At 42.9% G+C, this 15,765-nt stretch overlaps 2 protein-coding genes across 2 annotated transcripts; both read left to right on the forward strand.

Moving 5' to 3' along the window:
- Positions 1–1,781: 1,781 nt before the first annotated feature.
- Positions 1,782–2,708, forward strand: LOC128329699 (olfactory receptor 10G6-like). Its single transcript, XM_053261276.1, has one exon. It carries the CDS (start codon positions 1,782–1,784, stop codon positions 2,706–2,708), a length of 927 nt encoding a protein of 308 aa, XP_053117251.1.
- A 9,089-nt stretch (positions 2,709–11,797) lies between these two features.
- On the forward strand, positions 11,798–12,727 carry LOC128329703 (olfactory receptor 10G6-like). Its single transcript, XM_053261307.1, has one exon. It carries the CDS (start codon positions 11,798–11,800, stop codon positions 12,725–12,727), a length of 930 nt encoding a protein of 309 aa, XP_053117282.1.
- The last annotated feature ends 3,038 nt before the right edge of the window (positions 12,728–15,765 follow it).

Below are 15,765 nucleotides of genomic sequence, written 5' to 3' on the forward strand. Positions count from 1 at the left end.
GAAGCGACATCTGACCAAGAGTTCTGTGATGCACACAGGCTTATACCACAACATCATTTGTAGTCTTTAAAGTGGTTTAAGGTCTTTCTTGCTTTTGCTGCTGCAGATTAAAACAGCTACTCCTCTGGAAGGAAACTTTGGTTTCAGACATTTCTTAAAGCTAAGCTAATAGATATTATGCCTGAGGAAAGATATACTTGGGGGAACTGAAATTATATGTCTCTTACTGGAGAAGCCAGATGTGCTCTCAACAAAATAGCTTATGGCTTTATTGAACTGAAACAAACTGAAATGATAAGAAGCCATAGGCAACATTTAACCTTCTGCAATCTTTTACTAGTGATGTTTTGTAAAACAATCATATTTTTATCAAAGTCCATTCTTCCAGGCAACAGCAGTAGAATTTCTGAAGCAGGCAATACACTTCATAAAACTCATGATTTTGCTTGTTGCTGTTTTCATATTCTTGGCAAGGTGGGTTATATTGCTGGATTATTTAGCTGCTCCCAAATGTATTCAGAAAACAAAAAATTGGCTTTCAAGAAGCAGATGAAGCTGAAAAAACACTGTCTGAGTGACATGCTTGTTTTGATGATCTCCTGGGTGGTTTATGAGTCTTTGGAGTTCTATATCCAGCTCTTCAAAATAATGGCTATTTAGGAAACTAGTGGGAAAGGAGTACAGCTCAGAACTTCTGGGGTTTGCTCCAGTCCTTTAGATAAGGAGTGAATTGAACAGACTGGGGGGATAAAAATATTTTAAGACATGGACTCTCTTTCCTCTTCTGTTAAAAGAGTGTTTGCAGTAGAAACAAGAGAGCTGGTCTTATGGTAGCAAGCATGACTTGTCCCCTTAGATAAGCAGGGTCTGCCCTGGTTGCATTTGAATGGGAGAATGGAAGTGTGAGCACTGTAAGATATTCCCCTCAGGGGATGGAGCTGCTCTGGGAAGTGCAGAAGGTTCCAAGTTCCCTCCCTGGTGGCTTCTCCAAAATAGGGCTGAGAGAGATTCCTGCCTGCAACCTTGGAGAAGCCTCTGCCAGTCTGTGAAGACAATACTGAGCTAGATAGACCAATGTTCTGATTCAGTATATGACAGCTTCCTATGTTCCTATAGGAAAGAGATTGTAGGTCAGTAGCCTGTTGTTTCCTTTTGTGTTGTCTCTAGAGGTCTGTAATGGTGGTGGCATTCACTCAAGAGTTCACTGCCCTATGTGCAAAATGTCATGGCTGGTTGATTGGTTAGGGAATTGATTGCTATCACAGCACCTGGCTTTGATTCCTTAAAGTTAGTATTCTTCAAAGGTCTCAAAACTCCAGCCCTCTGTTACCCACCCAGCCCCCTTCCACAGCTGCAAGTGCAGCAATCCTCACAGGCAGTTGTCTGCATGCAACCGGATGTAGCATGCATTGATCTGTGGAATTGGACAGTAACTGCACAGTGGCATTAGTAGAGGGAAAGAAGAGGATCTTTCAGAGCCTCAAAGGAACAAAGCAGCAGCTCTTTCTGAATTCTCTGTCCCCAAATCGCATCAGAATGATGGGAGAGTAAAAGTGCAATAACCCTCACAAATCCACTGCCATTCTTAACTGGTGAAAGAGGGCACTGCTTTCCTTGGGATCTTCTCCCTCTGCAAATTTCAGCCTTCTCTCCCAGACCCAACCTGAAGAAGTGAGCCCATTGGTTTGAATAGCACTGTTTTAAGCAGTGATATTTTCCCCTCACTTATTCATACCCTGAAGAAAAACTGAGTCTATCTTGCTGCGAACAGTATTGCACAAATGGAGTGTCCCAATCAAACAGCCCCAACTGTTTTTGTCCTCTCTGGGCTCCCATACCCACAAGAGATGAAGGTCCCTTTGTTCCTCTTCTTCTTGCTCATATTTATATTAACCCTCTCTGGAAACTCCTTGATCCTCTGGGTGGTAGCATCTAACCTCAAACTGCACAAGCCTATGTACTGGTTCCTCTGCCATTTGTCTATCCTAGACATGGCTTTCTCTTCTGTGGTTGTTCCCAAAGTGATTGTGGGATTTTTTCCTGGTGGAAAGATAATCTCTTTTGTGGGCTGTGTGACACAGTTATTTTTCTTCCACTTTATTGGATGTGCAGAAAGTCTTCTGTACACCTTGATGGCTTATGACCGCTTCCTGGCTATTTGCAAACCCCTCAGGTACAACACCATCATGAACTGGAAAGCCTGCCTTATCCTCTCCTTGGGTACAGTGATTGGAGGCTGCCTGAACTCAGCTATGGAGACAACCCTCACCTTTTGCTTGCCTTATGGTCAGAGAAACCAAGTTGACTACATCTTCTGTGACATTCCTGCTGTGCTGAAGCTGGCTTGTGCTGACACAACACTTAATGAGATGGTGGCCTTCGTTGACATTGGCCTTGTGGCCATGACCTGCTTCCTCCTTATTCTGACCTCTTATGTCTATATTGTCTCAGCCATTTTGAGGATCAACAGTACTGAAGGGCGTCGCCGGGCCTTCTCTACTTGCTCAGCCCATGTAACTGTGGTGGGTATATATTACCTCCCTGTAGTTTACCACTATCTGAGGCCAACATCTCAGGGCTCGATGGATGGTGTGGTCAGCATGTTCTACACCACAATCACCCCATTTCTGAACCCTGTCATATACACACTTAGGAACAAGGATATGAAGACTGCTCTGGGGAAACTCTGGGGTAAGAATGCAGAGTAAACCGCAACCCATTCCACCAATCCCCACCACCACCATTTTGATGTAGTCACAAATGTTATCTTTGCCATGAGATGATCGGCTTATTACTGAAGAGACTAGAACAGATTGAGCTGGTTTTGTGTCAGTTTTGTTGACTCCTTCTCAACTTAAATCATCATCATCATCATCGTTATATTTATTTATTCGATTTCTGTACTGCCCTGCCAAAAATGGCTCAGGGTGGTTTACACAGAGAAATAACAAACAAACAAACAAACAAACAAACAAACAAACAAACAAACAAACAAGATGGCTCCCTGTCCCCGAAGGGCTCACAATCTAAGAGAAACATAAGATAGACACCAGCAACGGCCACTGAAGGGATGCTGTGCTGGGGGTGGAGAGGGCCAGTTACTCTCCCCCTGCTAAATAAAGAGAATCACCACATTAAAAGGTGCCTCTTTGCTAAGTTAGCAGGGGTTAGATTTAGGCTCATTTTTGTGATCATCAAGATCTCAGCTCGACGAGGACCTTCTCCGAGCTCCACTGAAACCTGATTTTTAACAAATACAATAACTGGGCACAGATCGTTTTATTCTCAAGCATAGAATATATTTACCATATTGGTAAATTAAACTCATCTTGGGGATCAGCTCCTTTTTTTTCAAAAGCAGCTAACACTGGGGAAATGATTGGGTTGCCCCCATCTGCTTCAATTCCACAAAAATACTTACAGTTCATATCATACATGTTAAAATTATGATATGCAAATTGTTATCAGTGTTGCCTTCAAGGATCGAATGGGAAATGTTGTTACAGTTGGTACACGTGTATGTCCACACACAACACATATTATATCACTGAAATACTGAGGCTGTTCTCATGAGCAGCCAAGCCAAGGATGGGCTGCCTGTGAGAACCACCAGGTTCCCAGCGGTGCCATGGTGCCAACTCAAGTGCTGAAGCCCAGCTTTTAGCCCTTAAATCAGCTGCCAGGATTGTGTGTCAGCACGAGCTGCTTGTGCTGACAAAAAGTTGGGAGCCTCCCCTGGGGGAATTCCCCACCACACCACGCTTGATACACAGTGCACTCTGGGATACCTGGCAGTCTTTGAGATAGATAATGAGCCCCTGGTGGCGCAGTGGTAAAACTGCCGCCCTGCAACCAGAAGGTTACAAGTTCGATCCTGACCAGGGGCTCAAGGTTGACTCAGCCTTCCATCCTTCCGAGGTCGGGGGGGCAATATGCTAAATCATTGTAAATATGTTGGAGGGCAATATGCTAAATCATTGTAAACCGCTTAGAGAGCTTCCAGCTATAGAGCGGTATATAAATGTAAGTGCTATTGCTATTGCTATAATGATAACAATAACGATAACAATAATGATAGATCTGTGGGATACCCAGCAGTCTTGGCCTCAGAGCGATCCGCCCTGCTCTGTGCTTCATGGAGCACTGCGGATCGTGTCCGAACATGCTCTGCACTTCCACCAAACATAGGGTGATGATCTGGGGGGGAGGCAAGATTTGTGAAGCTTTCTCCTCCATCTACCCACCCGCCTGGTAGGTCACATGAATGACCCTGCTACCTTCTATGTCTTGGTTAGAATTTCAGTTATCCCCACTACTAAGAATCCGCCCAGGTTAAAATAAGGCGGAATGTAATTTGGCCTAGGCTAGGAGCCAACATTCCTGATCACACTTTCATGGTTTTGGAAGTTCACTGGCTTACAACAGAAGAAGATCTCAATTTCAAAAAACAAAAAATTCCTCCCCTTCCCCACCCTCTCAAGAGTCCTCAAGGATAATCGGTTGACAATGGAGTAAAGATTTATCAACTTTATTTATCAAACCTGGATTCCACCCCTTCCCCACCCTCTCAAGAGTCCTCAAGGATAATTGATTGACAATAGCAATAGCAATAGCACTTACATTTCTATACTGCTCTATAGCTGGAAGCTCTCTAAGCAGTTTACAATGATTTAGCATATTGCCCCCCCGACCTCGGAAGGATGGAAGGCTGAGTCAACCTTGAGCCCCTGGTCAGGATCGAACTTGTAACCTTCTGGTTACAGGGCGGCAGTTTTACCACTGCACCACCAGGGGCTCATTATCTATCTATACATGCCATTTTCACAGGTAGCTTCCAGACGTCACCCTAACCACCAAAAAAATACAAAACCCTGTAAAAATAAATTTCTTTCCTTGAAAAACTGCACAAACTCTCCCATTGAAAATAATGGGGAATCAGACCTTATTGAGCTACACAAAGACCACAGACACAGGCTCCCTGAAGGCTGGCTTGCAAACTACAATCCCTTTACTGTATCTCTATAACATAAAGCTGCTTTGGCCTCACTGACCATTGAACACAATTTGTTTGGTCCCCTGTAGTCATGTACCACCACATTCAGACCCACTTGCAACTGGCCAGACACACCACCCTCTTTTCCAGCTGCTTGACTCACTTGTTGATTTCTGACATATTTGTGCAAATCAGGTTTCAAGAAGTCTAAATATGAGCAGAAGTCTTTGCCAATGAGCAGCATCTCCGGTGATCGGCTAGTGGTGGCATGGGCAACATTGCAATATGGTAATAAAAAATCATGCCAGTTTTTGTTGTAGGAATCCCCTTTCATCAGCAATTGCTTTCAGGGCCTGTTTCAAGGTTTGTAGAAATCTTTCCACCAATCCATTGGTGGAAAGTATAGTGCCAAAGTGATGCGCCAGGTGCTATTGTGGTGCATGATACAATTCAACTATTCTGAAACAAACTGTGGCCCATTATCAATAACTACAAGTTTTGGCAGTCCTGCTCATGCAAACAAGCTCTGAAGAACCTCAATTGTCTGAAATGTAGTAGTAGATTGCTTGCAAAATACCTCTGGTCACTTTGAATGGGAGTCCACAATAATCAAGAATATCATCCCCAAGAATGGTCCTGCAACGTCAATGTGCACACATTCCCATGAGGTGGAAGGCCACTCTCGTGGATGCAGAGGTGCTGATTTGGGATGATGCTGCACTTTCTGGCATCCTAAACAGAGCCTGGTTAACTGTTCTATTTCCTGATCAAGTCCAGGCCACCATGGTGAAGGCTCCCATTTTTTACTATTCCAAGTTGTCCTATGTTGAGCTCTTCCAGAACCTTAGAGCTCGCCTTGTGTGGTATAACAACTTGGATAGCCCATATCACACAGTCTTGGTGTATAATAAGCTCTATCTGGCGCCTGTAAAACGGTGTTTGGAGAGGGTCATCTGTAAACTTCTAGCCTTTGAGTGTGGCTTCAAACATGTGGGCCAAAACTGGAACCCTCTTAGTTTCTCGTTCAATCAGTTTATTCATCATAGAGACACCCTTTGGTGGTCTGCTTCAGGCAGCAAAATGACATAGGCTGGCACTGAATACACAAGAAATCAGTTGTCAGATCATTGCAGTGGACTGAGGTCTGACCTTCAGACTGTCTGACCTTTAATTAGGGATTGCAGCAGGGAATGCTTTCTTTTTAGAGGAGCATGTTAAGTGATGCCCACTGGAGTTTCAACTGTTACAATAAGAGTGTATAATAAGATGTGGTCAGTTGCACTCTTAGAAAAGATCACTGATAAGATTCGATTGATGCAGGCTGTGAGAGTAAAATCACAGTTCCACCGTATTTGAGCAGATTATATTTATTATATTTACAGTACTAGATATGATTTTGGATTTTCTTGTGATATTTGGTAAATATGATTGTTAAATGTACGGTGTTATTATGTGATACTGTTCTATGTTATTATGTGAATACTGCAAATAAAAATAAAAACAAAACTGTTACAATAATTAACTCAAGAACAAACCAAGTCTCATGAGGAGAAGTCCCAATGACGCAAGGGACACAAAGCACATAAGGAGCAGAAAAAGAAAGAAAAACACAAGAAGTATAAAAGAAAAGGGTAAAATATATTGAATACAGCAAGCAAGCAGTTGTTCCGCAGAAAGGTATGTAGTAGGACCAACTATCTCCTGCCTAGAGTGATTTGCCATTTGCATGAGATGAGTCTTTTCTTTGAGCACGGCTGTCCCTAGGGCATGGCAAGCAGGGGGACCATCCTGGGCCCCACTCTTTTAACCCCCATTAGAATTAACTGGAAGGGGGCCCTGCACTGGCTGATTTGCCCCGGGCCCCGCACTCCACCAGGGTTCTCTCAAGGCAGCCCTGCGGCCAGCTATTTCAGAAGAAGGCATCACACATTAGACAGTAGTTCAGATGTCCATAAGGAGTTCATTCTGAACACCTGATGCAGTTCTGGATTCGAACCAGCTGTTTTCTTCACTATGATCTTCAGCTGCTGGACCTTATCTCAGCTCCACTGCAACATGTAGACAGGTGAGGACTGAACCGACTAAGCAAAGCCTGGTTTATCTGTGACCAAAAGAGTGGTAGACATAGCTAAACTTTAGGAAATGCTGCTTTGTTCAACATTGGCTAACGCTAGAGAAGTGGTAACATCTAGTACCATTCTAGTTAATAATGGCTAACTAGCTGCTTAATTTAAACATATGACTTTCTTTCTTTCTTTATTTATTTATTTATTTATTTATTTAGTATATTTCTATACTGCACCATAAAGAAGCCCCTGGGTGGTTCACAGTCTAAAAACAACCATTAAAATATTAAAACAATTTTAAAATACAAATAAAAACTCTAAAACCCAAAGCTTTAAAATTATAAACTAAAAGCCTTGCTAAACAGGTATGTTTTCAGGTCCTTCTTAAGAACATTCAGAGAAGGGAAAACCCTAATTTCATTAGGAAGCACATTCCAAAGTTCCAGGGCAACTCTAGAAAAGGCCCAGTTTCAAGTCGCCATCAACTGAGCCAGTGGCAACCATAACCAGACCTCCCCAGGTTATCTGAATAGGTGGAAAGGTTGATGAAGAAGGAGTTCTCTTAAATACCTTGGGCCCAAGCCATTTAGGGCTTTATAGGTAATAACCAGCACTTTGTATTTCACCCAGAAACCTAATGGCAGCCAGGGGAGTTCTTTTTAAATGGGTGTAATATGATGTCTACAGGCAACCTCGAGGACCAAACTGGCTGCTGCATTCTGTACTAACTGCAGTTTCCAAACTATGTAAAAAGGCGGCCCGACATAGAGTGCATTGCAGTAGTCAAGTCTGGATGTTACCAGCAGATGCTGGGAAAAAGTCTCTCGTATTTGGGCCGACTTAGACTCTACAATTACTTCAGTGTCTAACGTGGAGGTGTCCAGTGACTCCTCTTGTGTGGTTCGGTTGGATCAGTTCCAGTTTGTGACTCCTGAGGATGTGGATGACTGCTTGGAACAGTGCGGCCCACCACCAGTTCTCTTGACCCTTGCCCCACATGGTTTATACTATCTGGCAGGGGAGTTGTTGTTCTACAAAATCTGAACTTTTGTATGGTGTCCTTCAGAGCTCTGTATTGTCTCCGATGTTGTTTAACATCTACATGAAACCTCTGGGAGAGATCATCAGGAGATTTGGTGCAGGGTGATATCAGTATGCTGATGACACCCAAATCTATTTCTCCATGTCAACATCATCGGGAGAGGGCATAACCTCCCTAAATGCCTGCCTGGAGGCAGTGATGGGCTGGATGAGGGATAACAAACTGAGACTGAATCCAGATAAGATGGAGGTACTCGTTGTGCGGGGTCAAAACTCAGGAGATGAGTTTGATCTGCCTATTCTGAATGGGGTCACACTTGCCCAGAAGGAACAGGTATGCAGCCTGGGGGTGCTTCCAGATGTGTCTCTCCCTGGTGTCTCTGGTTGAGGGAGAGGCCAGAAGTGCCTTCTATCAGCTTCGGCTGATATGTCAGCTGCGTACATTTCTTGAGATAAACAACCTCAGGACAGTGGTACATATGCTGGTAAACTCCAGACTGGATTACTGCAATGCACTCTACCTGGGGCTGCCCTTTTAGTGTTTTAATAGTTTTAACATTGTTTTAAAATATTTTAAAATTTTAAATTGTTGTAATGTGTAAATCTTTTTTATTATCATTTATTTTGTTTTAATTAATGTTTTAACTTTTCTGTCATTTATTCTGTTTTAACTAATGTTTTAACCTTTCTGTTGTAAACCACCCAGAGACGTGAGTTTGGGCAGTATAGAAATATGTCAAATAAATAAATAAATAAATATGCACTACTGTTTTAAGATCATTTATCTTCAGAAATGAACATAGCTGGAGAATCAGCCGAAGCTGATAGAAAGCACTTTTGGCCACTGCCTCAACCTGAGAAATCCGGGAGAGGTTTGGGTCCAGAAGTACTCCCAGACTACGTACCTGCTCTTTCTGTGAGAGTGCAACCAGAACAGGCAGATCTAAACCACTTCCTAAGTCTTGACCTCCCACTTCTGTCTTGCTTGGATTTAGCCTCAGTTTGTTCTCCCTCATCCAGCCCATTACCGCCTCCAGGCAGGCATTTAAGGAAGTTAGGCTATTTCCTGATGAAGTTGACATGAGGAAATAGATTGGGGTGTCATCAGCATATTGAGAACACCCTGCACCAAATCCCCTGATTATCTATGCCAACGATTTCATGTAGATGTTAAAAAGCATGGATACAGTATGGAGCCTTGTGGGACTCCATACCAGAGCTCTTGTTTTAAAGAGCATCTCCAAGTGACACCATCTCGAACTTACCCAAGAGGTAGGAGTGGAACCACTGCAAAGCAGTGCCTCCCACTCCCAACCAGTGTTCCCTCTAACAGAGATTCCCAGATGTTGTTGACAACAACTCCCAGAATCCCCAGCTGCAACAGCTTTTGCTTGGGGATAATAGGAGTTGTAGTGAACAACACCTGGGAATCCTTGTTAGCGGGAATATTGCTCCCAACCCCTTCAGGCACCCCAGAAGGATACCATGGCCTATGGTATTGAAAACCACTGAGAGAAACAAAAGGATCAACAGAGTCACACTCCTCCTGTCGATTCCTAATTGGAGATCATCCAACAGGCCAACCAAGGCCGTCTCAACCTCCTAGCCTATCCAAAAGCCAGTATGAAATGGGTCCAGATAATCCACTTCCTCAAAACAACCCGGAGCTGAGATGGCACCACCCTCTCAATCATCTTGCCCAACCTTCGGAGGTTGGAGACAGGCATATAATTGCCTAATTCTGAGGGATCCAGTGCAGGTCTCCTCAAAAGCAGTCTAATAATTGCCTCCTTGAGACAAGGAGGCATTATAGCCTTACTCAGAGAAGCACTGATGATCTTAACAAGACCCTTTCCAATAACCTCCTTGCTAGATCATATAAGCCATGTTGTACAGGGGTCTAGACAACAGGTGGTAAGGCAAAGTGGTCCAAATATCTTGTCCACATCCTCAGGAGTCACAAACTGAAATTGTTCCAATTTAATCATACAAGAGGAGCTTCTGGACACCTCCAGAGTAGACTCCACAGTAACTGTAGAGTTTAGTTCAGCTCGAATACAAGCTGAACTCATTAAAAATATCATAACTGGTAACTGATGAAACCAAATACTCATTCAGGGGAGGAGGGGCATGTACCAGCCCTCTCACAACCCTAGACAACTCCACCGGACCTGAGCTTGCAGAAGCAATGCGGGCAGAAAAGAACTGCTTCTTTGCTGTGTGCATTGCCGGAGGATAGATCTTAAAATGCACTCTGCGTTGTAATCTGTCAGATTCAAGCCAAGTCAATCAATCAGTCAATCTTTATTGTGGTCACAGACCATCATATTCGAGCCAAGTCTTTCTCCACTTGTGCTCTAGCCATCTACCTTGCCACTTCAGCCCCTGTAGTTCTTCCGTATACCAAATTTAGAAGCGGGTCAGAGAGGGCACTTAGGAGCAATCATATCTACTGCCCTAGTAAGTTCATTATTTCAAGTCGGAACCAGGGCATCGACAGAATCACTGGCAGAACCAACCTTAAAGCCTTCCAATGCTTCTTGCAATGTTATTGGATCCAATAGCCTTTGGAGGCAGACCATCCTAATAGGTCTTCACGCCTGCGGAGGAGGGTTGAGGCTGTGAATCCAATCTTTACCAGATAGTGGTCCATCTATGACAGGGGAAATCACAGGAGTCCCCTCTCATGGAATACCATTCTGATCAGAGCAAAAAAAAAAACCAAATTGAGAGTGTGACCAGCACTAAGTTCTGTCCCAAGACCACTTGGGATAGGCCCATAGTTGTCACGGCCACTATGAACTCCTGAGCTGATCCTGACAAACTGGTTCCAAAGTTAACATTAAAGTCCTTGTGTAAGGATGTTGAATCAAGCATGGAATAAAAATTTGTGTTGGGAGCTAGTACACATAAATGCCCATGCTTCTATGGTTCAAAAATAGTTCAGTGATGCCTTGAACAGGTTGGAATGAGGCAGATAATGATGTAGGCTGAGCTAAGATACAAGATTTTGGTGAGACCAGTGGTTTACTACATGAATTCAGAAACCCTGAATTTCAAACATATACACCCATGACACCGTGGGCGATGGAAGATTGCAGCATCTACTGATCTCCAGATTGAATATGGGAGGCAAGAAGTCATGTATTCTATTTTGGGATAAGAGGGAGAACTTACTTACTTTCAAACCACTGTTATTTATATACTCCTTTTCAACAACAAAAATTCTCAAAGTGGTTTACACAGAAAAAGAATAATAATAAGGTAATGGTTACCTGTTCTCAAAGTGTTCACAATCTACAAGGAAATATAAGGTAGACACCAGCAACAGCCACTGGAGGGATACTGTAGTGAGGGTGGATAGGAACAGTTGCTCTCCCTCTGATAAATATAAGAAAATCATAGCTTAGAAAGATGCCTCTTTGCCTAGTTAGCAGGAGACAGCACAGGTAGTGGACTCTATATCATAAGAAAGTGACCTGCTTTGTATCCAGAATCTTTTAATCTTTCTGGAGCTGCATGAAAACTGATAATGTATTCTTAATCATTAAAGTTCTTTCTAGACCAGTTATCTCAGATTCATTTTTAAACATCAAAAATGAATTCTAAAATTATCCCTCCAAAAATTGTTTTCTTGTCTTAAAACATTCCAGATAATCACCATGGGTCTTATTCTGCCATGATAAGTACTTCCTGAATGGAGTGTGAAAATGTAACCTCATTGCTTAAGAACTTTGAAATTATGGGATTCCAGTACCCCAAAGACCTGACGTTCCTGCTGCTCCTCTTCTTCTTCCTCATGTACTTGCTGTCTCTTTCTGGAAATGTCCCGATTCTCTTGGTGGTAGCTCAGGATCCTCGTTTGCACAAGCCAATGTACTGGTTCCTCTGTCACCTGTCCATCATGGACATAATGGTCTCCTCAGTGGTGGTGCCCAAGTTGATTTCTTGGTTGGTAGAGGGCAATGGAGTCATCTCCTTTGCAGGCTGTGTGTCCCAGCTCTTCTTCTTCCACTTTCTGGGTTGCACAGAATGTTTCTTATACACTGTGATGGCTCTGGACCGCTTTCTGGCCATCTGCAAACCACTCCACTACAGCACCATCATGAACCACCGAGTTTGCTTCTGCCTTTCAGTTGGTACCTGGTTTGGAGGCTCCCTGCATGGTGTGATACACACTTCCCTCACCTTCCACTTGCCATTCGGCCGGAGGAATCTGGTGCACCACATTTTATGTGACATCCCACCTATGCTGAAGTTGGCCTGTGCAGACACATCCCTCAATGAGATGGTGACCTTGGTTGACATTGGGTTGGTAGCCCTGACCTGCTTTTTCCTGATCCTGACTTCTTATGTCTATATCATCTCTGCCATCCTGAGGATTCCCACTGCCAAAGGGAGACGCCGGGCCTTCTCCACTTGCTCAGCCCATATCACCTTGGTGGTGGTATATTATGCTCCTGTGGTTTACAACTATGTGCGTCCAGCATCTCAGGACTCCCTTGACGGCATGGTGGCCATGTTCTATGCTGCAATGACCCCCTTCTTAAACCCTCTTATATACACACTGAGGAACAAGGAGATGAAAAATGGCCTGCAGAAACTTTGCAGTAGGAAACCACTGTGATCCCATAAGTAACTTAAATAACATTCTTGGACATTTGTGTGGTGTGGTGTTGAAAGTCCATGGAAAAAACATTGTACAGGTTTTGTATGAATCAGTTTAGCACATATGTTCATAGCATTGCATAAATCAATAAGCAACTGTTTTCTTTTTTTTAGTAGAGATTTTTTCTGGGAGTCTTATCATTCAAATTTTTCCCTAGATTTTAGAGTTTCCAAAGCACAACCTTCCATTAATTCATATTTTAATTTTTGGACTTTGTAGAGAGTACTTTGCATTCACAGCCTACCACAACTTTCTGTTTATGTGTTGTCTTCTCTCCCTCTAGATTATCAGTGCACTGTGTGTTCATAAAATGCTGGGGGAAAGCAAAGTTGATGTAATAATATATATAAATAAATGAAGTATTATTTGTTTGTTTTCCCTTGGTGTTTGCTTTATCAATGAATATGTGCATGTCAGTGATATGTTGGGGGAAATATCGCTGCGTCAAACTGTACACTTTAGTTGTGAAATTAATTTTAGAAATTCTCCAAGTTTTATTTTATTTTACTTATTTGTTTTATATACTGCCCCTCCCAAAGTGCCTCAGGGCAGTTTACATTTATAAGAAAAACCATAATAAAACAAAATTTAAAAAATATTTAAAATCAAAGCAAGATTTTAAAATAAAAACATTTAAACCAGATAAAATTGAAATTGAAATTAGACATTTTTAAAAGCCAGACTTCAAAGATGAGTCTTTAAAGCACTCCTGAAGGCCTCTCATGTCCATGTAGAACATGTTCCACAACCTAGTGGCAACAACTGAGAAGGCCCAATCCCAGGTCACCATCAGATCAACAGGTAGCACCCGAAAACGAACCCCTCCTCATGATCTTAATGAGTGGTGGGGATCTTGTAGAGAAAGGCGGTCTCTCAGGTAACCTGGACCTAAGACATTCAGGGCTTTAATGATAATAACTAGCACTTTGTACTTTGCCTAGGAACATATCAGCAGCAAGTTTCCAAACTACATTCAAAGGCAGCCCTACATGGAGCGCATTGCAGTACTCTAACCTGGAGATTACCAGCTGGTGCATCACAATTTCATTCTCCTCGAGAAATGGGTGCAGTTGTCAAACCAGTCGTAGCTGGTAAAAAGCACTCCTGACCACAGCCTCAACCTGAAACACCAGGGTGAGACCCAGATCCAAGAGCACTCCCAGGCTACGAACCTGTTCTTTTTTTTGGTGGTGGGTGGTGGGTAACCTCTTCCATAACAGGAAGTTCAATCCCATCTTGCCAATTATGACCCCAACAATGAGCACCTCCGTTTTGCTTGGATTCAGCTTCAGTTTATTATTCCTCATCCAGCCCATTAATGGCTGTAGAAAAAATATAAGGGGAGAGTGGTACTACTCAAAATAACAAAGAAAAAAAATACCACCCAATGCAAGAAATAGAAACAATGCTAATATATGCATGAATGGAACTTCTTGAATTACTTCAATAATATAAGTCACTTATTATAATCAAACACTGAATGTACATGAATCACTTGACAAGGTTTCACGATAAGTCCTTGTTTCCCAATAAGCTTCCTCAGAAGTGAAAGAACAATTATTCTGTCCCAAACGTGATAAACTTTACATCCTCCCTAGTGTATAGAGTTCTTCAAAATATTCTCCAAAAATGTTTCTTCAGTTCCTCCGAAGGGAGTGTAGATTGTATCCAAACATTCTTAGATTTCTCCAAGGGAGTTAGACAGAGTCCTTATAAATACAAAACACAAACCATACATAAAAGAAAACATTTGCAAAACATGAGAGAAAACGTTAACAATGTACTGAAATTCATATGTTTACATGAAAGATAATTACCCAAAAGGTGCAACGGTTCACAAACTGCTGCCCAAGCTGACACCCAGGGCATGATCAGATAGCAACCTTGATGGCTTTCAGGCCACATAACATTCAGGACAGCATCACATGACTGTTGGCAAGTCAGTAAGCCAGGAACATGTCGGGAACCAGGAGCATACACTCTCAGCAGGCATGATGTCTGAACTTGCCAAAAGCCAGATTCCTGAGATTTGCCTGACATTATCATAGGAACATAGGAAACTGCCATATACGGAGTCAGACCACTGGTCTATCTAGCTCAGTATTGTCTTCACAGACTGGCAGTGGCTTCTCCAAGGCTGCAGGCAGGAATCTCTCTCAGCCCTGTCTTGGAGATGCTGCCAGGGAGGGAACTTGGAACCATCTGCTCTTCCCAGAGCGGCTCCATCCCCTAAGGGGAATATCTTGCAGTGCTCACACATCAAGTCTCCCATTCAGATGCAACCAGGGCAGACCCTGCTTAGCTATGGGGACAAGTCATGCTTGCTACCACGAGACCAGCTCTCCTCTCCTGGGATTCTTTGCCCAACTTCAAATGTAGGTTACAAGGGGTTGGAGACTTTTGGGAGAATGTTGGATTTCTCTCAGGAATCTGGTTTGGGAACTGGACTTGCGTAGGTTCAGATGTCACACCCACTGGGAGCACATCCCCCCACTTCCTGACATTTTCTGAACATATTCCTGGCTTATTGACTTACTAGCAGCTGTGTGAAGCTTCCCTCAGAAAAAAGAAAGCAAGAAAAAGGAAAGGATATGTATTCAATGAACATGAAGTGAAGCTCTCCAGTCCCTATATCCTCTTATAATGGAAGCCCAAAATGATATGTATGTTGTTGAACATAATGTGTGGTTACAGCAATTATAGCCACTCCTCCTTGAGACTTGGACCAATCAGTACATAACCTAGCTGTTATGGAGCAAGCTAGATTTGGAAGAGCCAATTATGGGACCTCTGTAATCATAAGGTCTCCCTGTCCTAGGCAAATAGATGTTACAGGAGAAAATAGAGTTATGACCAGTTTGGCTTGTATCACTAGGAAGGGAAAATTTTCTATTAAGTGACTTCAGAACACATACAACTGAGTTAGCAGCACTGAATTAACAAGATGGTGGAGGCTTCTGCTGTTTAAGGTTACTTCCCACTGAAGGCTATGTCCC

The sequence above is a fragment of the Hemicordylus capensis genome, chromosome 6, assembly GCF_027244095.1.
Source record: "Hemicordylus capensis ecotype Gifberg chromosome 6, rHemCap1.1.pri, whole genome shotgun sequence".
Taxonomy (NCBI): Eukaryota; Metazoa; Chordata; class Lepidosauria; order Squamata; family Cordylidae; genus Hemicordylus; species Hemicordylus capensis.